This window comes from Delphinus delphis, chromosome 10 (genome assembly GCF_949987515.2).
Source record: "Delphinus delphis chromosome 10, mDelDel1.2, whole genome shotgun sequence".
Classification (NCBI taxonomy): Eukaryota; Metazoa; Chordata; class Mammalia; order Artiodactyla; family Delphinidae; genus Delphinus; species Delphinus delphis.
In genome coordinates this window covers 63633455-63654758 of record NC_082692.2, presented here as the reverse complement: position 1 = coordinate 63654758, position 21304 = coordinate 63633455, and the positions used below count along the sequence as shown (strand labels likewise).

The window sequence follows — 21304 nt, the reverse complement described above, 5'->3', positions numbered from 1 at the left end:
TTCTGTCTCCAAAGCCACACTTTTTTTTTTTAGTCTTTGGTTGAACTATATACCATTCTCAAAGCCACACTCTTAACCATTCTACTTTACTGTCTCCAGAGGTCTGACTCAAATATGTGGAAGAGGAAGTTTCCTTAACGCTGTCGAAAATAAGAAGAGCAAACAGATCTCTGCATAGTTTTATTTTTTAAACAGGGTCCTTCACAGATGCTGACAGCCTTCTAGCCAAAGCCCAACAGGGAACAGGGTTTGCAGCAGCATCTCCCCGCCTGGAGAGCCCCACCTGGCTCAACAGCTAGGCCAAGGAGCAGCACAGCATGCCTCTCTAGCAGGAATGGATGCAAAGCACGGGAGGAAGCCTGGCTCTTGCGCCCAGAATGCCAATAGGGAACAGGTGGTTAAGAGAGCCCTCTCCCCACGCAGCCCATCAGCCCATTCTCCGAGACCTTTGTGGTGCTGCTGGTGGTGGTAGTGTGCCTTCTAGTGCGAGGCAGAGTGGTTGCCCACCTCAAAAGATTTCCAGATGCGATTTTAAAAGCTCTTAAGAGACAAGGTAGTAATCTATCAGTCAAGGGCAAGCAATGACTCCTCAGGAAAAGCCCACGCCTCTACCACAGCGCAGCTAACTTCGAGGGGCACAAAGAAACGTCTGTAGTGGCAAGAAAAGGGGCTTCCGTAGTGCCCATCAAAATGTAGGGAGAGCCACAGCCCCTTCGTCCATAGAGGAGCTGCAAGTCCATTTTCTCTCGTCTGAGTGACAGAAAAGGGAGGCGGGCACCCCAATGTCTCCACTCTGAGGGCCTCAGCGGCGCACCTCTCAGCCTTTCTTTCTAAGGGCTGAGAGGCTGTCCCTGTCCGTCTCCCCACTCAGCCCCAATCCCCCTCTCCCAGTCAGCACCCCTCTCTCCCCTACTCGCTCTCCCTCCAACCTCCTTTCCCCACCCCGCTGAGCTCTAGACCTCTCTTCCCTTATCCCCCACCTCTCTTCCCTCCCCATTCGGTCCCCTGGCCCTCAGCCCCGCGCCGCCCAGCACCCGGGACCTTGAGCGTCACGTCGCACAGCTTGCCCTGCCGCCGGATCTCCTCCATGACGCCGTAGCCGCGACTAGGCAACTCGGACACGGAGAAGTGCACCAGGTCCTCCAGCTCCTCCGCGCCGTCCTCCACCATCTTCCCCGGCCGCCGCGACTGCGCAGGCCTGGCCGGCTGGCTCGAAGCTAAACTGGGCGGGGCGAGGGCGCCTGTGGACGGCAGCTCGGAGCGCAAGGCTTGAGTTAGACGGAGCTGCGCGGCCGCCGTAGTCTCAAACTGCAGTGCGCCGGAAGCCCGGCTGCCCCGTTTCCTGGTTCTTGCGCATCCTTCGTTCCCCCGCTACCCCTACCCTGGCTTCGCGCCTGCAGCTGCCGCAGTCTTTTTAGATTAATCGGTCCCATCTCCCGTCCTCCTAATTCGGCCCTGGCCTTACTTGTATCTCAACAGAGGACCGCGGACTTCATTTCCGCTACCACCCCTACTTCCGGAATCTCCGGAAGCAGCCTGTTGCCACGGCGACTGTGTACACAGCCCGGCAGCCGAGCTTGCCGGGTTTCTTCTGTAGCTGCTAATGCAGTGGTCGGGCTGCGGAAGGGCTCCAGCCTCCGGAGCGGTAAGCAGGAGTCACGCGCGGTCCGGGTGGGGAGAAGGAAGGCCGGAAAGGGGGTGTCCGCCCGGGCGGCGGGCAGCTGCTGGAATATGAACACCGCTCCACCCGGGAGTCCCCCAGCTTTGGCTCGCTGATCTGTGAAACCCGGGCGGAGGAGGGTGAGGCGTCGAGGGGACCCTTTAAGCCTTGCTGCGGCTTAGGGTTTTCGGATCTAACGTTCCCTGGCCCCACGAGGGTCCTACGTCGCCCCTGAGGTTCAGAGATCTCTGGTCTTCTGGACTCTTCTGTATTCAGTTTTCTAACTGGAGGGGGCTTCGGGATTGCCATCCCGGCCCTTCGCTTTACAAATGCGGAAATCGCTCCAGAGAGGCACAGGAATGGTCCCAAGGCCCACTGCCTCCCAGACACCACACAGGGGTCCAGCATGTTGGGTTAGAAAAAGGAGAAAGACCAGTTTGGCCTGGGTCCGAGTCTTTTGTTTAGTCCAAGGCCGGGTGCGTTTGGACCCTCTTTTGGGGGGTTCAGATGCTGCTACCTTGCTGGTGGCTATGAGTGTTCTCTTGAGAGCCTCTGTTCTGGACAGGAACGCTGGAAGATAGGGACCCACCTGGTCCTCTCCTTTTGTTGAGCTTTCAGGGGTGCTTGGTGGCAACCTGTTCATTCCCACCCCTAAAACAAATGAGGAAACTGTGAGCCTTTCAGCAGAGAGGGCTCTTGGTGGCCACTCAAAGGTTCACTTATTTACACCAGAAATATCTAAGGGTGGTGTCCACGAGGGAGAGGCATTCCCCACAAGGTCCTGAGAGAGAAGGACCCTACTAAAAGGGAGAGCGTGGTGAGGGGCTGAAGTTGGCTTCTTGCAAGTGGGCCTGGAAACCCAGTGTCCTCCTGGAAGGGCTGTGGGCTCAGGGTTGGAGGTGGTGAGGGAGGCGAGTGACATCATGTGCCCTTTGGGACTCTCTCAGTTGTGACCGAAGATGGACCCACATATGGAGATTCCGCCACCCTCTGACTTCCAGTCATGACCATCACCACCAATCACCATTTCTTAAGCACCTACTCTGTGCTGGGCACTGTTCCGGACTTTGAGGGGGGACTCAAAAGAAATAAAAGGCACAGTCCTGTCCCTCAAACAGCATGTAACTTAATTTGGGATCTGAAACCCACTCAAATGATGTGGCGTAAGAACGGTAACAAGGATTATTTCAGTAAGTGCAAGTTGGCATGGGGTCTCCAAATGACTGGGTGTTGAGGGGCTGCTGGGTAGTGGATTTGCAGGAGGGATGTAGTTAATAGAGAAGGCTTGTGTCAGGTGGATATGGCTCCTGGCGTGCCTGGAGCCATGGGCGTGAGCATGGGGAGAATTGGGAAGCACAGATAGAATGACTACTTGTGCGTGTTGGCAAATTGCTGGGCAGAAAAGGGGCAGGCTCTGAGGGGAGGGTAATGCTTGAAGCTGGCCTGTGCTGCCCTTGGGCTGTCTGTGGGTAGGGGCTGCCAGGAGGGAGGCTTGAGCAACCCCCTACTTCTTCATGGTCCCTTTCAGAGGGCACCCTGGGCAGCATCTTAACTTTCCTGGGCAGGAGGATGGGCCATCGGACTGGTATGGGGAATGGTTCCCAGAACTTTAGAAACTGAGTGTAAGTGTTTGCTTGAGTCAGCACACCTCTCTCCACTCTCCACTTCCCAAAAGCCTAGATCAAAGTGAACCTGGAGATGAGATCATCTCTTAAGTTTCCTCAGTTTGGGAGTCCTGTTAGAGCTATTTGTGGCTTTTTATTTCTAGAGCTCAATTTTGCAAACAAAAATCTTAGACCTGAAATTGGACAAGCCATTATCCTTACTCACCTGAATACCTTACAGATTCACTTTCTAAAAATTAAAAGATCTGAGTGATCCCACAGTGGCCAGGAAAAGACTTCCATGAAGTAATTACTTGAGGAATGTGGGAAGTGGACTCACACTCTACAGTAGGCAGGTGTGAAAGTAGTTTGCTTATTTAATGTGACATCTGAAGGGTTTGTAATAGGGGTTAGAGTTTTATTTTGCCCACTTCATGGAAACTGTAAACTGAAAGAGCAGGGCCTGTCTCTATTTAATTTGCTTCTATAGAGATACTTAATGCCACTTGATGATAGCTAAGATAATTGTATGAGGAAATCAAGTGGTCACCACAAGTTGTGTCTAGAAATGTGGAGGGACATTAATTTTTTAACAGTCAAGGTCTTGAAAATTAGCTTTTTAAAAATATTGACCATCTGATCAGTTTATTTGTTAGAACACTTTGCAGTAGCACAAACAAACTATTTTTTCCTGAACAACGGTGATGATATTGCTATTTACCAATTTGAAGATGAAATTGAGTCAGCTCCCTATCCCTCATGTTTTCCTACCTCTTCATAAATTCAGCAATTCCTTTGCTGGTTGTCTTTTTCAGAAGTATCCAGGAGTTTTCTTTAGCCTCAAGTCCTCTGTCCTACCCCATGAAAGTACAGGTTATTTTAGGGGCAAATGCCTCATTTCTTATGGAACTGGCCCAACCCTGTCAGGGACATCAAAAGAGAAGTGCACGATGCAGCACACATCCTGACCCTCAGGCATTGTCTCTATTCAAAGTCTGTTTTTTACTTTGTGGAGCATTAACTCTAAATGAGTTTTGGGTTTTTTTTGTTTTGTTTTGTTTTGTTTTTGTGGTATGCAGCCCTCTCACTGTTGTGGCCTCTCCCGTTGCGGAGCACAGGCTCTGGACACGCAGGCTCAGCGTCCATGGCTCACGGGCCTAGCCGCTCCGCGGCATGTGGGATCTTCCCAGACCAGGGCACGAACCCGTGTCCCCTGCATCGGCAGGCAGACTCTCAACCACTGCGCCACCAGGGAAGCCCAGTTTTGGTTTTTTTAAAAATAAATTTATTTATTTATTATTTTTGGCTGCGTTGGGTCTTCATTGCTGCGCGCGGGCTTTCTCTAGTTGCGGCGAGAGGGGCTACTCTTTTGTTGCGGTGTGCGGGCTTCTCATTGCAGTGGCTTCTCTTGTGGAGCACAGGCTCTAGGCGCACGGACTTCAGTAGTTGTGGCACACAGGCTCAGTAGTTGTGGCTTGCAGGCTCAGTAGTTGTGGCGCATGGCTTAGTTGCTCTGGGGCATGTGGGATCTTCCCGGACCAGGGATTGAACCCATGTCCCCTGCGTTGGCAGGTGGATTCTTAACCACTGCACCACCAGGGAATTCCTGTACAATTCAATTTTTAAAAATGTTTATGAAATACTTTAGTTGGACAGGATATTAGAGATCAATTAACTCTCCCTGTAATACAAACAATCCCTTTTGTAGCATCTCTGCTAGTTGGCATCTTGCTTGACTGTTTGTAGTGTTTATGGTCCTTACTTTGAGAAAGTCTTTCCCACTATAGGAAAACTCCACATAATAAGAAGTTAATTTACCTAAATCTCCCTCTCTGTCATTTATAACTATAAGCTTTCAACCTATTCGATGAAGCTACATTCAATGTTTATTTTAACATTTTATTATACATGGTAATTACTTGTGATAGTATAAATGAAGGAATACAAATATATGTGTGCCTGCCTGAAAGAAAATGATGAGAATATACATAATTACGTTTTAGGAGAGGCAGAGGAGGTAAGGGACTGAGATTTTTCTCTCAATGGAGTGGCAGAGAAGAAAGAATATTAGACTATGGGCTACATTAAATGTACTTCCAGGGAATCTTTTTCTGATCTAAGTTAGTCTAATGGAGGTAGAGAAGGAGGTGCTACATCTGAAGTTAGATATATTAATGAAAAAAAGAAAATTAGTTCTAATGCATTTCATAGTCAGTATTTTAGAGGAAAATATAATGAATAAGGCAAAGTGTAGGTAAACTCTGATACGGAGCATTTGTAGAAACCACATCTAAAATTAGGCCACTAGGGACTTCCCTGGTGGTGCAGTGGTAAGAACCGGCCTGCCAATGCAGAGGACACAGGTTCAATCCCTTGTCCAGGAAAATCCCACATGCTGCAGAGCAACTAGGCCAGTGGGCCACAACTACTGAGCCTGCGCTCTAGAGACTGTGAGCCATAACTACTGAGCCCATGCGCCACAACTACTGAAGCCCACGCACCTAGAGCCCATGCTCTGCAACAAGAGAAGCCAACGCAATGAGAAGCCCACACCCCACAACGAAAACTAGCCCCCTCTTGATGCAACTAGAGAAAGCCCATGCACAGCAATGAAGACCCAATGCAACCAACCAAATAAATAAATAAAAATAAAAAATAAAAATAAAATAAAATTAGGCCACTAAAGGGAGCATTCTTTTTGCTTTGTATTTCAGTCTCTTAGGGGGTTTTTGGTGGAGAGTGGTGAGGCACCCTGTAAAGTAGGAAGTACACGGACTTGTTGAACAGCATCCTGTGGACGGGTCACTGAAATGCTGGGGGGCAAAAGGAAGACTGGCTCTCAGTGGGAGAGGAAAACATGGACTGCACATCATGTTTTCTGATCTTGATGAATGACACCTCCATTCTAATGGTTGTTGGAGGATGACTACTGAAAATTTTGCTATTTTCTCCTTTTTAGCTAGAATGGGTACTAGGAAAAAAGTTCATGCGTTTGTCCGTGTCAAACCTACTGATGACTTTGCTCATGAAATGATCAAATATGGAGATGACAACAAAGTAAGTACAGTGTGTTTGCCTTCACCTGCCTGGGCATCTCTCTGTCCCTCCTCACTACAACCTCTAAGGTTTCCAAGCAACCTTTTAAGGACCAAGACAGAATTGGTAAAAGTTCAGATGGAATCTAGAGTCATTCAAGGCCAAAGCACTCCCCCACAATGCTGTTGATGAGGAAACTCATGAAACTCCCATTTTTAATGGGAGTAGGTCCTTGTTGGTTATCCATTTTAGATACAGCAGTGTATACATGTCAATCTCAAAATGGGAAAAGAATTTGAAAAAGAATAGATAGATGTATAACTGAATCACTTTGCTGTACACCTGAAACTAACACAACATTGTTAATCAACTATACTCCAATATAAAATAAAAAGTTAAAAAAAAAAGTTTACCTTTGTCCTTATATCTGACACAGGAAGCTGACATTTGTCCACACTCATAAAACTTTCTGTTGATCAGATCTCCCAGGAAGTACAATACGAATGTCTTCAGATGATTATTATTAAAGTTACCAAAGGGAGGGAGAAACTCTTATGGAGAGAACTGGAAAGATCTATCCATCCCCCTGTCCTGACAACTCTTCTGAAGGCTGTGACAGGGTTAGGACACCTCGAGACTATGGGATGTTTTCATTCAGCAAACATTTGTGGATCTACTATGGGTAGCATGGAGACATTAAGAGAGGAATTCAAAGGCCAACTTCTCAAGGTTCAAAGGTCCTAGCAGTCAGAAAGAAACTCACATGCAGCGCTGTGAAGTGCACGCTGATGGACACGGATTCAGTGACGACTGAAGCACAGAGCATTTAATGTATGAATAGACCAAGCCTTTCTCTGTTGATCTTAGTTTTTCTGCATGTGGCTGTGTCTTGGCTTCTGGACTAGGGCAGCCAGTATAAGATTCCAGTGAGAGTCTGTTTACATTAGAAGTCCCCATTTCGAAGATTGGAATCTACCATTGACCTAACCCAATATGTTTCTAAACTAGCTGCTGCCACAGTGGCTTGCTATGGAGGGATCTAAAACTTTAAAAAATTTTTTTAGAAATCTTTGCATCTAAAAATCTGCTGATTACAAGTAGGTAGTCACCCTCAATTTAATACCAGTGAGTAACTGTGTCTGAGGAGTCCAGAGCCTTTTCTGTGGCTATCATTTCATCATTGCTCACATTAGCCCATAGCGTGTGTGTGGAAGTAAGTGCTCACCACAGTGCTGAGGGAGGCCTCACCGCCAGTCACCAGGGAGATGGGGCTCAAGCCCAGGCCTCCGTCACCAAGCCCGCTCTTCTCTCTGGCCTAATTCAAGGCCTCCCTGTGCTTATTGAATTTATCTAAAGCTTGTTTAATGTGATAAATATTGATATGTGATAAATATGCTTGACCCCATATCAGAAATGGGGGAACCAAGACAGACAGCACCCTGAACACTAGGGTGAGATGTGCTGAAACCAGCAAGTGCTCCAGTCTCCTGATCCTTCCACCTTGAGGATGTGTGGCCTCCCTGCAGTGCCTTCCTTCCCACCTCCCAAAGGTCATCCAGAATATGTGCAAGTCCCTGTTCTTCCTAAAGTTCACCTCCTCTGTTTCCTCCAGGTCAGGCCTTGGCTATCAGTGACTTTTTTATACCAGTTTCTTAACAAGTATCTCTCTCTCTTCCTAGACCATTAATATTCACTTAAAAAAAGATACTCGGAGAGGAGTTGTCAATAACCAGCAGACAGACTGGTCATTCAAGCTGGATGGAGTTCTCCATGATGCCTCCCAGGACTTGGTTTATGAGACAGTCGCAAAGGATGTGGTTTCTCAAGCCCTCAATGGCTATAATGGTAATTTAGTTAATTAACTGTTGTTTTACATAAGAACCTGTGGAACCCCCGCTCACCCAGGAAGAGGTACAAGTATTTTGTGGTGAATAAAATACAACTTCACTTACTAACTTTTGTTTGATTATTTGTCTGTCTCCATGTTCTTATGGTGGGAAACTTATTTGCTTGGTGATACTGTGGGCATGGCTTGATCCATGGTCCTGGGATCCTACCTTCATAGGAAGATTAAATGACCCTGACTCTCTATAGGTCATGGGGATTCAACTATTATCCTGTTTCAAATCCCCTGAGTATTAGTTTTGAACATGCCTTTATGATAAATTTGATGGAGTCAAAACATTTTTCTCTTGGCTACCTGCTAGGACATATTTCCATTTATTCTACCAGCACTATCAATCTATTCTATTGTAGTATAGTAGTATTTACATATATCACTAAAGACGAGTACAGTTTGACTTTCTTAAAAGCTTAACTAAAAAGCTTTTTTAACAAATTAAAATTTATTGGGAAATTTTTACAAACTAGTTCACTCTAAGACTGTTTGAAAATCTTTTTTAAAAAATATTTATTTATTTATTTATTTGGCTGCGCCAGGTCTTAGTTGCGGCATGTGGGATCTAGTTCCCTGACCAGGCATCAAACCTGCCCCCCCTGCATTGGGAGCACAGAGTCTTAGCCGCTGGACCACCAGGGAAGTCCCTTAAAATCTTAAAAAGATTAAAAAATCCATAGAGGGACTTCCCTGGCGGTCCAGTGGTTAAGACTCTGTGCTTCCACTGTAGGGAGGGCGGGTTTGATCCTTGGTCGGGGAACTAAGATCCCGTATGCCACGCGGCGTGACCAAAAAAAGAAAAAAAATCCATAGAAAAAAATATATCACAGTCTGTAGACTTTGCCCGTCTGGTGGCTCCTGACTAGAATGTTCCCTGTTTGCAAGTTTTAGGTGTTCTGCTTAAAAGTCCGTTGAGTGTAGATGCCTAAACGTTGTAATGTATCCTGTGTGTGATATATAGCTATGGTCCCCATTGGTCCTGAGGGGATGTGGCCCTGAGGAAGTAGAGACAAAGGAGCTAAGGCCCGGGGAGGCTAAGAGTCGTGGGCTCTTGAGTGCTGTGGAGCCACAGATGGGCTCTGAGTCCCAGCTGAACTGACTCCTTCCTGCACATTTCTGCAGGGTTAATAGACACTGCTTCTGACTCCAGCTCAGATGCTGAATTAAGACCCCTTGTGTAAAACCTACCAATCCCAGGAACTAGAGCATTCACGTGGCAAAGGCAAACACTGATTTCCACGGCCCAGCATTGCCCGGGCAGATCTGCTTTGTAAATGCCCAGAAGCAGCCTTTGGGTTGGGTCTGGCTCAGGCTGCTCAAGCCAGGAAGAAGAGCAGATGGGAACCAGAGCCCAGGGTGACTGGTTTGTGTCCCAGAGCCTGGTGATGGTAGACCTAAAGCACGAGAGAGGTGCAAGTGAAAGTCTTCCCAGAGAGGGCAATGTGACAGATCAGGGCTTGGTCATGGTGTTCCATTTCTGAAAGTGGCCTGGGACCAACTAGTCCTGTGGGAACTTGCAGTCTACAAAGAATTCCCACCGCTAACAGAAAATGCCCTTCTGACTCCCATCTCTTCCTGGGGATTTTGAAAGCCCTTCTTTCCTCCTGCCTGGGCTGTCCTGCAGGGAGGCCAAGCCCTGAGAGCCTGGCTGTTCATGATCTTGCTAAAGAAGGGCTTAGTTCAATGCTCTTATCTCCCTCATCTTTCTAGGAAAATTCCCAGTTCCTCTGTTCCCTGGAATTCCCTGCTCTCCTCAGAAGCCCTAGGATCAGATCCCCTCTTGGGAGAGGAAGCAGTAGAGCACTACATGGACCACAGATTCAGAGCAGCTGTCTGTGTTTTGACCATTTATATCACTGTTTCCCTGCTCACCCACCCTCCATGGCAGGAATTCCTGCTGTCCTTGGCTGCTCCTGATGGCCACCTTCACACTAGGGTTCTGGCTGGCACTGGGCATGCTGGGGGATGGGAGAGCTACCCTTGGAGCTGTTTTTCTGGTTGTCACCAAGACGTGTTTTGAAATGTTTGCAGGCACCATCATGTGTTATGGGCAGACGGGAGCTGGCAAGACATACACCATGACGGGGGCAACTGAGAATTACAAGCACCGGGGGATCCTCCCTCGTGCCCTACAACAGGTAGAGAGTGGGCCTGTGGGTGGGATGCCACTTAGGTCCCCTCTTTCTACCATACATGCTGCCCATCCCAGGCGAGCTCCTGGAGACAGTGGGGTCCAGCCTCAAAGGAGTTGCAGCCTGTAGGGGAGACAGCCTGTAGGGGAGACAGGTGTGTGTGTGTGTGTGTGTGTGTGTGTGTGTGTGTGTGTGTGTAAACCAAGAGTTTAGGTTCCAGGCTCTGACCTACGCCCATGCTGAGCCTGTTTCCTCATTTGATAAAGAGGGCGTCAGATGTGCTGACTGGCTTCTTGCTGCTCTGATGGTCTGTGACCCTGTAATTGAGGATTCAGAGGTCCTAATCCTGTTCCTTCCTGGTTTTAATGAGGGAGATATGAACCCTTGCAGAGCTTCCTTACTGGCCTGCTCTGGTTTCTTGCACCACCACAGCCCCAGAAAGAGCAAAGGGAAGAAGCAGGGCATGACATGAGCTTTCAGGACCGAGTCAGCCTTGGGGGTCTGGGAAGTGTGACTGAAGACAGGACAGATGGGCCTTCCTTCAGAGTCTGCTAGCCTGCGTTCTGTGAGGACCCTCTTTTTGAAGGTGGGAGGCAAAGGACTTTTCCCTAAAAAGCATCTTGAGGTTTTATAGCCCTGTGCTGTAAGAAGTGTAGATGTCCCTCTAGTGTATGACCATCCATGCGATAATTTCTTGAAGCAATATCCTTAACATCCCACTGTCAACGCTTCAGTATCTCAGCATCTTAGACTTTATAGTCTAGCCCAGCGCTGCCCAACAGAAATATAATGTAAGTCACATATGCAATTTTAGGTTTTCCAATAGCCACATTTAAAAAAGTAAAACAAGTGAAATTATTTTTAAATAATATATAATAATATATTTTATTTAACTCAATATAGCCAAAATAGCATTTCCACATGTAATCAATATGAAAATTATTGAGATAGTTTACATTATTTTTCTTTATACTGAGTCTTTGAAATCTGGTATGTATTTTACATTTACAACCCATTTCTATTTAAGACACTAAATATTCATCAGAAAGAGTTGCTCTGTATTTACAGTTCATGAAATTTACAGTTGAAAAGGTAGATTTATAAACCCAAGTTGCTCCAAACATACTTAAAAGTTTACCAATAACTGAATTTAGTATCAGTGTTAAATTTTTAGTTAAAATTAAATAAAATTTAAAATCCAATTCCTCATTTGCACGAGCCAGATTTCAAGCGCTCAGCAGCCACCTGTGGCTAGTGTCTAGCATATTGGACAGCACAAATCTAGCCTGTTAGAGCAAGATGGGGACTTCAGGGATCATCCAGCCCAACTCCCCATTTAACAGATAAGAAAGTTAAGGTCTAGAGAGGGGAAAAGACCAGCCCAAAGTCACCTGCTGATAAGCACTGGGGAGGATATTAGGAGTCCAGAAGGCTGAGTTCTGGCTTGACTTCTTCCCTTAGTAGCTGAGCCACCATAGATGGGTATTGCCCCTGCCCTGCTTCAGTCGCAGTGGCATCATGAGGGTAGAATTAAAAAATGGATGTGAAAGAAGCTTATATGTGGTGAAACCCCACAAAACAAGAGATCTTCACTCCGGAGTCCTTTCTGTTCATCATGCCTCTACTTCTTGAGACTGTACAAGTATTAGCCAATCTATAAGTCAGGCCTCACAAAAACTACAAGATGATAATAAATACTGCCCAATAGACTGCAACTACTAATAATGGTTGTTGCTGATGACCATCACACCAACTAGACTGTAAATTCTTCTAGGGCAAGTATTCCCTCCTAAGGTAAGAACTCCCCTAGCACTGGCTGGCCGTTGGAGTTCTACTCTCAGTGACTGCTGTCCAATCTCCCATCTAGGTTTTTAAGATGATCGAAGAACGCCCCACACAGGCCATCACTGTGCGTGTTTCCTACCTGGAAATCTATAATGAGAGCCTGTTTGATCTCCTGTCCACTCTGCCTTACGTTGGACCCTCGGTCACACCTATGACCATTGTGGAAAGTCCTCAGGGGGTCTTCATTAAGGGCTTGTCAGTCCACCTCACAAGTCAGGAGGAGGATGCGTTCAGCCTCCTTTTTGAGGTGAGATGATCAAGTCTATGGGTTCCTTCCTCCTTACCTTTCCTCCCTCCTTTCCTTTTTTTTTTCTTTTCCTCCTTCCTTAGTTTTTTACTTACTTTGATAACCAGAATGAAAATTAATATACGCTTGTTTAGCAAGTTCAGATAGTAATGAAATATACAGAAGCAAAAGAAGAATTCACTCATCTGTTTTCTACATATGGCAACAATAATGTGTATTTTGGCTTATTTCCTTCTAGTCTTTTTTCTTGTGAAGTTTTTTCTTTACTTAGTTGAAATTGTCCTTTTTTTTTAGTTAACATTAAATCACAGGCATTTGTGGTATAGAAAAAATAAGAATTAATGTCCTTGGTATATAAAAGCTCTTACAAATCAATGAAAAAATTCCCCGGGATATGTTATTCTTTTAAAAATCATGTAGATTAAAACTCTATGCATTGCTGGTGAAATGTAAAATGGTGCAACCATTTTGGCAGTTTCCTAAAAAGTTAAACATTAATTTTATCATAGGACCTAGCACTTCTACTCCTAGAAATCTACCCAAGAGAAATGAAATGTGCACACAAAAACTTGAACACAAATATTCATATTAAGACTATTCATAATAGCCAAAGACTGGAAATAACCAAAATATTCATCAACGGAGAATGCATGAACAAATTGTGGTACATCCATACAACGGAAAACTGTTTAGCAATAAAAAGAAATGGAGCACTGATACATGCTACAGCTTGGATGAATCTCAAAAAAAAATGCTAAGTAAAAGAAATAAAAAAGTTACCTGTTGTATGATTCCATTCATTTGAAATGTCCAGATAACCACATCTATAGAGACAGAAAGCAGATTAGTAGTTGCCTGGGGGAGGGGACAGGAAGTGACTGCAAATGGGCCTGAGAGAACTTTTTGGAGTGATACATTTTAAAAATAGAATTGTGGTGATGGTTGCACAACCCTGTAATTTTACTGATTTTAAAAATCATTGAGGGCTTCCCTAGTGGCGCAGTGGTTGAGAGTCCGCTTGCCGATGGAGGGGACACGGGTTCGTGCCCCGGTCCGCGAAGATCCCACATGCCGCGGAGCAGCTAGGCCCGTGAGCCATGGCCGCTGAGCCTGCGCGTCCGGAGGCTGTGCTCCGTTGCACTTTCATCATATTACATTGTGTGAACATACTACAATTTAGTTATCCATTCTACTTCTGATGGACAGTTGGGTTTTCCTAGATTGGGTGTATTTCAGACATGGCCACTAGGAACAAGAACTAGCAACATTCTTGTATGTATATCTGGGGCACATAAGCATGAATTTCTCTAGGTAAAATCAAGGACTGTAATTGCTGAGTCATACAGAGTGTGTCTTAAGCTTTCTTAAATGATACCAACTATTTTCCATAATGGTATACTCCCACAACACGTTATCAGAATTCCCATTATTCTGACCCTAAAATCTTGACCAATCTGGCTGGTGTATAGTGTTTCCCACTGTGGTCCCACTCATTGGTTTACATTTACCTGATTACCAGTGAGATTAAGGACCTTACTTTGTGTTTATTGACCATTTGGATTTCCCTGTTCATGTCTTTTGTTTATTTTCTTTACAGATGTCTTTTTTTCGCTCTTATTTGTTTGTATAAATTCTTCATATATTCTGAAAACTAGTTCTTTTTTCAGTTGTGTGTATTACAATGTTTTCTATTTCCTGTGACTTTTTTTTCTCTTGATGTGTTATTTGATGAACAAAAATTCTTACGTTTAGGTTAGTTGAATGTGTATAAATTTCTTGTTTTGGCTTTTCGTGTAAAGAGCATATGAGAGGATTTTTAAAAATGTACTCTGACAGTCTTTATCTTTTTTTTTTTTTTTTTTTTTTTTTTTTTGCGGTACGCGGGCCTCTCACTGTTGTGGCCTCTCCCGTTGCGGAGCACAGGCTCCGGACGCGCAGGCTCAGCAGCCATGGCTCACGGGCCCAGCCGCTCCGCGGCATGTGGGATCTTCCCAGACGGGGGCACGAACCCGTGTCCCCTGTATCGGCAGGCGGACTCTCAACCACTGTGCCACCAGGGAAGCCCCAGTCTTTATCTTTTAACTGAAGCATTTCATTCCATTTGCACTTAACGTAGTTTCTGAAATATTTGGGTTTAAATCTGTCGTTTGACTGTGTGTTCTTTTTCCCATTTATTTTTCTTAACTGTTTTGCCTTCTTTTTCATTGGATATTTTTTTATTATATTTGTTTCCCTCTTTACTAGTTTGGAAGTTATATATTCGTTCATATTTATATTTCCTCTCTCGTTTTTCCTAGAAATAACAACTTGCATAGTTAGTTAATGCACACACATACAGACATACCAATAAGTTGTATAAGTTGTATAGCTTACACAAATAAGTTGTATAACTGGTGAAGTCTGAATTAGCTCTGTGGATTATACCAGTGTCAATTTCTTGGTTTTGACATTGTACTACCATTTTACAAGATGTTAATCATAGGGAGAGGCTGAGTAGAAGGTAGAGAGGACCTCTCTGTATATTTCTTCCAAACGTTCTATGAATCAAAATAAAATGTTACCTTACCATAACAAGTATATTTTGTAATTTGATTATAAGCTCTACTCCCTTGGCCCTTTATCAGTGGGTCTTTTTTGAGGCTTGGGTTGAGACTATATTACTTTAGAGAATAGTTTTTTCTTTCAGGAGCCTAGGGAACATTACCAATACAGGGTCTCTTTAAATCAGATTTTAAAAAAATTTTTTAAATTTATTTTATTTATTTATTTTTGGCTGAGTTGGGTCTTCGTTGCTGTGCACAGGCTTTCTCTAGTTGCAGCGAGCGGGGGCTACTGTTCGTTGCGGTGTGCAGGCTTCTCATTGCAGTGGCTTCTCTTGTTGTGGAGCAGGGGCTGTAGGCACGCAGGCTTCAGTAGTTGTGGCACGCGGGCTCAGTAGTTGTGACTCGCGGGCTCTAGAGCTCAGGGTCAGTAGTTGTGGCGCACGGGCTTAGTTGCTTGGCAGCATGTGGGATCTTCCTGGACCAGGGCTCGAACTCGTGTTCCCTGCATTGGCAGGCGGATTCCTAACCCCTGCACCACAAGGGAAGCCCTACAGAGGGGAGAGGGTGTCTGTACTATTGGAGAGGAATTCCAAAGTTACGAATCTCAGAGCTTATATAGGAGCTGGTACATTTACTCCTCTTCCCCTCTGTTAGGATAGAGAGAGATTGAAGCGCCCGGGGTGGGGCAGAGGTGGGGGGGGGTGCAGCTAGAGACAGAAAGGGAGGATGAGAGAGAGCATGTGCTTTTTTTCTGAAATGTAAGTAAATCCTCTCTTAGGAAAGGAGGGCAAGGTCTCTACCTGGAAGTTAAGCTTTTGGTTCTGAAGGAGAAAGATCTTATCACCCTTTGAATGTAACAGATGGCTTGGGTGGGGGGATGGGAGTGTAGGGAGGTGAGGGAAGATACAAGTGGCTCTAGGTCTACCACCCTCAGAATGTGAAGAGCAAATGGCTTTGGGAGCAAAAGGAGATATTCTCTATCTTTATAACATGTCAATTTCATTGCTCACAGAATCACCAAGAGATCCAGAAAGGGCTATCTTACAGCACATCCGTCTGCAGATGCCTCAGGGCAATAAGAGCATTGGTTCTAGCTTGCAGTTCCTGGATTCCTGCTCCTGCTTTGTGTCTGGCCCTGGGTACTGGCCTTACTTTCTTGCAGTCTCAGCCATGCATTCAAAAGGAATTTTTAAATATTCTATCATCTTTAGGTGTTTTGCAGTAGGAAGTTTTCTGAATATTTAGTCCATTGTATTCCTGGAAGGCCCCCTTGATGTTTTGGGCTGTAATACAGTGCAAAAGGTGTAGAACTTAGAATTGGGGACTTGGGCTCAAATTCAGGTTTCTTTCAATCTATGAAGCCTTAATGTCGAGCAAATCATTAATCTCTTCAAGCTGCAGTTTGCTAATCTATAAAAGTGGAGACACTGTTTTTAAACCTACCCCAAAACATTGTTATGAGAATCAGATGGGATCAGGCATTTTTTTAAATTGAGGTATAATTGGCTTGTAACATTATATTAGTTTCAGGTGTACAACATAATAATTCAATATTTGTATATATTGCAAAATGGTCACCATAATAACTCTAGTTAACATCCATCACCGTATATAGTTACACATTTTTTCTGTGTGATGAGAACTTCTAAGATCTACTCTCTTTGCAACTTTCAACCTTTCAAATATGCAATACAGTATTATTAATAGTCACCATGCTGTACATTACATCCCCGTGATTTATTTTATAAATACTCTGAAGTGGGATTGCTGGATCATATGGTAATTCTATTTTAAAATTTTTGAAGAGGGCTCCCCTGGTGGCGCAGTGTTTAAGAATCTGCCTGTGAAGGCAGGGGACACGGGTTTGATCCCTGGTCCAGGAAGATCCCACATGCCGTGGAGCAACTAAGCCCGTGCGCCACAACTACTGAGCCTGCGCTCTAGAGCCTGCGAGCCACAACTACTGAAGCCCACTTCCCCTAGGGCCCATGTTCCGCAACAAGAGAAGCCACCGTAATGAGAAGTCTGCACACCACAAAGAAGAGTAGCCCCCACTCACCACAGCTAGAGAAAGCCTGTGTGCAGCAACGAAAACCCAACACAGCTGAAAATAAATAAATAAATAAATTTATTAAAAACAACAACAACAACAAACTATTTGTCAGCATTCTCCTGGCTGCATAACATTCCATTGTACAGCTAGACCATTCCCTAATTGTTGGATATGTAGGTTGGTTATGATTCAATATTCATGAACATTTTTAAGGCTTTTAATTCTTTTACGGTATGCGGGCCTCTCACTGCTGTGGCCTCTCCTGCTGCGGAGCACAGGCTCCAGATGCGCAGGCTCAGCGGCCATGGCTCACGGGCCCAGCTGCTCCGCGGCACGTAGGATCTTCCCGGACCAGGGCACGAACCCGTGTCCCCTGCATCGGCAGGCGGACTCTCAACAACTGCGCCACCAGGGAAGCCCCTAAGGCTCTTAATTCTTATTGCTGCTTTGCTTTTCAGAAAGCTATTATACAGGGAATTCCCTGGTGGTCCAGTGGTGAGGACTTGGAGCTTTCACTCACAAGGGCGCGGGTTCAGTCCCTGGTCGGGGAACTAAGATCCCGCAAGCTGCATGGCGTGGCCAAAAAAAAAGGAAAGAAAGCTATTATACAAATTCACACATCTCTAGCAGTGAGTGAAAGTATAGGTCTGGACTCCAATTTGTCTTCTATTCTCCTAGTTTATAAATGAGATTTCCCTGGAAGGCCTGGCTGATTGCAGTGATATAAATATCATTTCTGCATAATTGAAAAATGATCCAAATGCCGTGTTATTTTAATATTTCAAAATGTTGTCTGTGTTTTCCGTCTTCTTCAGGGAGAGACCAACAGGATTATAGCCTCCCACACAATGAACAAGAACTCATCTAGGTCACACTGCATTTTCACAATCTACGTGGAGGTAAGTGCAAGCTCTTTGAAGAGCCGAGAGGGGCGGTCGATTCCCATGGGGCCTGCTCAGTAAGAACCTTCTCCCTGTGACAGTTTAACCTCTTTTTGGGTGTTTCATAGGCCCATTCGCGGACCTTATCAGACGCAAAGTACATCACTTCCAAAATTAACTTGGTGGATCTAGCAGGCTCGGAGAGGCTGGGGAAGTCTAGGGTAAGTGGGGGAGCAGGAAGTTCTTCCTCAAGAAGCCACAGCTCTGTTTCTGGCTTAGTTTCTGTGCACCTGGGCCGTCATTGGGCATTCGTGAGCACCATCCCGAGCTAGGCGCAGTGGAGCTGGAGGGACAGAACTAGCAGAGGTGAAACAGAGAGGCAGTTTCTACCGGGCAGGATTTTTGTAAACATTAAATGAGATGATGGCTCCTAAATTCTTAGCAAAGTACCTGGCACTCAGTCAGTGCTCAGTCAATGCTCCATGCTCGTATTAGCGTCTATGTATCAGTGTGAGTGTTCACACAATGAATATTTGCATGAATTTTTCATCTCACATAAATATTCATGTGAGCGTATTAACGTAAGTATTCACAAGAGCATTCAGATGAGCATGCCTACCTGCGTTCGTATGAATGTTTGTATCTGTGTATTGAATGAATGTATATTCCCAGGATTATTTGCTCAAGTATCTGCACAAATATTCCCATGTGTATTCATAATAGTGTGACTCTTAAGAGAGTATTCATATAAATATTCACATAAGTATTCATATTCACATGAGCATTCATTCATAAGAATATTTGCACGAGTGTTCCTGTGAGTGTTCCCATTAGCCCAAGGCGGATACAATTCAATCCCATGACAGAGAGAGAAGACCTGGTTCTGGGAAGGAGGCTCTGGCCTGGCCACAGACCTGCAGTGTTCTTTGTGGGGCAGCCTCTCCACTTGGTCTGATGAGGAACTGACCTTTGGTTTGTAGTCTGAGGGCCGAGTCCTGAAGGAAGCCACCTACATCAACAAGTCGCTGTCATTCCTGGAGCAGGCCATCATTGCCCTCGGGGACCAGAAGCGAGACCACATCCCCTTCCGGCAGTGCAAGCTCACCCACGCCCTGAAGGATTCCTTGGGTGAGGGTATGGTTGGTGCACAGTGGGGACGGACAGGCCTGGCATATCTGTTACTGGTGATAATGGAATTGCTCCCTCCTGGTGGCATGGACTTACCTGCAGCCTTTTCACAGTGACCTCAGGCACACCTGGAAAGGCAGAATCAAGCACAGTGACCTCTCATGTCCCCCATGTCATTCTCTTCACTCCTCAGAACCTTTGCTTAAGCTTTTGCCTCTACCGGAAGTACCTTCTCATTTCCCCTCATCCCTGAACCAGCTGGCAGAATCCTTCATCACCCTGAAGACCAAGGTGGAGGGCTTCTCCGGTGACGTCTTCCCTTCCCTGACTGAGGAGCTGGGGCTGTGTCTTGTCATCCTTGTGTTCCCAGGCTTTTGCATTGGGCCCAATGGCACAGTGGTTGGTGTGTGATTATTAACTGAGTGCTCCCCCCCCACCCCCCCATAAGCAAAGCCCTGGCCTAGAGGCCTCTGCCCTACTCCAGGTCTTCTCTCCTCTGCTTTTCCCCCAGCTTCTCTTTTAGGTACATTTGACAGCCTCTCCTGCTTCTCTTCTTCTTCCCCTTGCCTCCCAGCCTCATGCATGCTTGAATGTGTCCTCTCTGACCCTGTCTCAGGCAGCTATCACGGACTGGGTGGCTTAAACAACAGACACCTATTTCTCACAGTCCTGGAACCTGGAAGTCCCAGGTCAAGGTCTGGCAGGAATGGCTCCTGGTGAAAACTCTCTTCCTGGCCTGTAGATGGCCACTTTCTCGTTGTGTCTTCACATGGCAAAGAGAGAGAGAGAGAAAGAAAAGAAAGAGATCAGAAAGGGAAACAGGGCTCTGGTCTCTTTTTCCTTTCTTACAAGGGCACTAATCCCATCATGGGGCTCCACCCTCATGACTTCATGTACTTAATTACTTCCTGCAGGCGCCACCTCCAAATACCATCACATTGAGGGTTAGGACTTCAATATATGAATTTTGAAGGGACACAAATGTTCAGAGCCCTCCCACCCCCTCCACCTCCCACCCTCAAAGGAATCTCTTGGCAGAAAACCCACATGGTTCATGGCCCTTCTGTGTCCTGCTTTCTGCAGGGGGAAATTGCAATATGATCCTTGTGACAAACATCTACGGAGAAGCCTCCCAGTTAGAAGAGACGGTATGTAAAGACAGCCAGTGCAACCGGGATGGAATCCCTCCTCATGCATGCCAGGGCTGGGTAAACTGACACAGTAGCTATAGACATGGTCAAGGGTGGAGGGATCCAGGGATGAGTCTGAGCCAAAATTGCTGAAGGGGGCCCAGCCAGGATCCAAATAGCAAGTAGCAAGGGGCAGAAGCCATGTCAAGGAAGAGGCAAGGCAGGTGGCAAGCTCAGTGTGGGGGCCTATGTGAGAAGAGAAGGCTGAGAGCCAGCTTTGTGGGGCAAGGACTGTGTTTTCTGGCCCATGCCAGGAGTATTTTGCCGCTGCAGCGAGGAGCTCGGGAAGGAGAGGAAGAAGAAGAAGGTGCAGCGGCTGGATGGGCCCTGGCGGCCATGCTGAGGCCTTGGCTATTCTACTCCAGGTGGCAGGGACTGTCACAGGGTTTTAGTAGGAGAGGGCTGTGGCCAGAGTTGTGACTCGGGGAGATTAATCCAGCAGCAGGAAACAGGTGGCCCGGGGAGGTAAGAAGCTTATGAGAACCAGAGGCAGGAATACGAAGTGAGCCAGTGACACAGGTGAGTCCACATAGCTAGGCACCCAGGCTGGGGCTCCCCGCCTCTCCTCCCTACCCATCCTAAATAAGATAGGTTTGGAAATCTCTCCCTAGACATTTTGGTCAAATGTGGATGTTTGGGGCAAGCTTCAGTCATCTGGAGAATCCACTAGGTGAAACAGGTCATTTCCAGGGACATTGCAGGGCAAGATGCTTCTGCAGGGCCTCCCAGCTTGGTGCATTAGGGACCATCCCAGCTTCCAGGGGGAGTTCTCCGGCCACATACCCAGTGCCCTGGGACTTGGGAGGCCAGGGAGGGGAGCTCCAGCTGATGTGCAGACAGCATCCCCAGAGGAAGGCTTCAGGTACCTACTGGTCTCACAGCATAACAAAGCATGAGTGAACCCCAAGAGGAGTCATGAATACTGGGCCTCCTGGCTGCCTGGTTAAGAAATACGTCCTCCAAGACTGTGGAAGACCCTTTCTCCCCTTATCCCCACCCCTGAGATGGTCACACAGGAAGCAGCTCTCCTGGTACCTGCTGTCCCCCGAGGCTTGTGCCCACACCACCTGGGATCTCTGATTAGGACT

At 46.2% G+C, this 21304-nt stretch overlaps 2 protein-coding genes across 4 annotated transcripts in view; one reads left to right on the top strand and one right to left on the bottom strand.

Annotated features, from left to right (window-relative positions):
- KLHL18 (kelch like family member 18) overlaps positions 1-1364 on the bottom strand; it is a 54764-nt gene extending 53400 nt beyond the window's left edge. For both annotated transcript variants that reach the window (XM_060022360.1, XM_060022361.1), the window contains exon 1: positions 1042-1364. In XM_060022360.1, the coding sequence (XP_059878343.1) occupies positions 1042-1170 (129 nt within the window). In that variant the 5' untranslated portion in view covers positions 1171-1364. The remainder of the gene's footprint in view (positions 1-1041) is intronic.
- The window catches only part of KIF9 (kinesin family member 9), a 46718-nt gene continuing 26703 nt past the window's right edge, over positions 1290-21304 (top strand). The window contains exons 1-8 of one of the 2 annotated variants that reach the window (XM_060022364.1): positions 6224-6321; positions 7980-8145; positions 10229-10335; positions 12197-12421; positions 17833-17916; positions 18027-18119; positions 18879-19026; positions 20110-20174. In XM_060022364.1, coding sequence (XP_059878347.1) covers positions 6229-6321; positions 7980-8145; positions 10229-10335; positions 12197-12421; positions 17833-17916; positions 18027-18119; positions 18879-19026; positions 20110-20174 — 981 coding nt within the window. In that variant the 5' untranslated portion in view covers positions 6224-6228. Of the gene's footprint in view, positions 1646-6223; positions 6322-7979; positions 8243-10228; positions 10336-12196; positions 12422-17832; positions 17917-18026; positions 18120-18878; positions 19027-20109; positions 20175-21304 lie in introns of those variants that run through there. The other variant, XM_060022363.1, reaches the window with a different exon arrangement.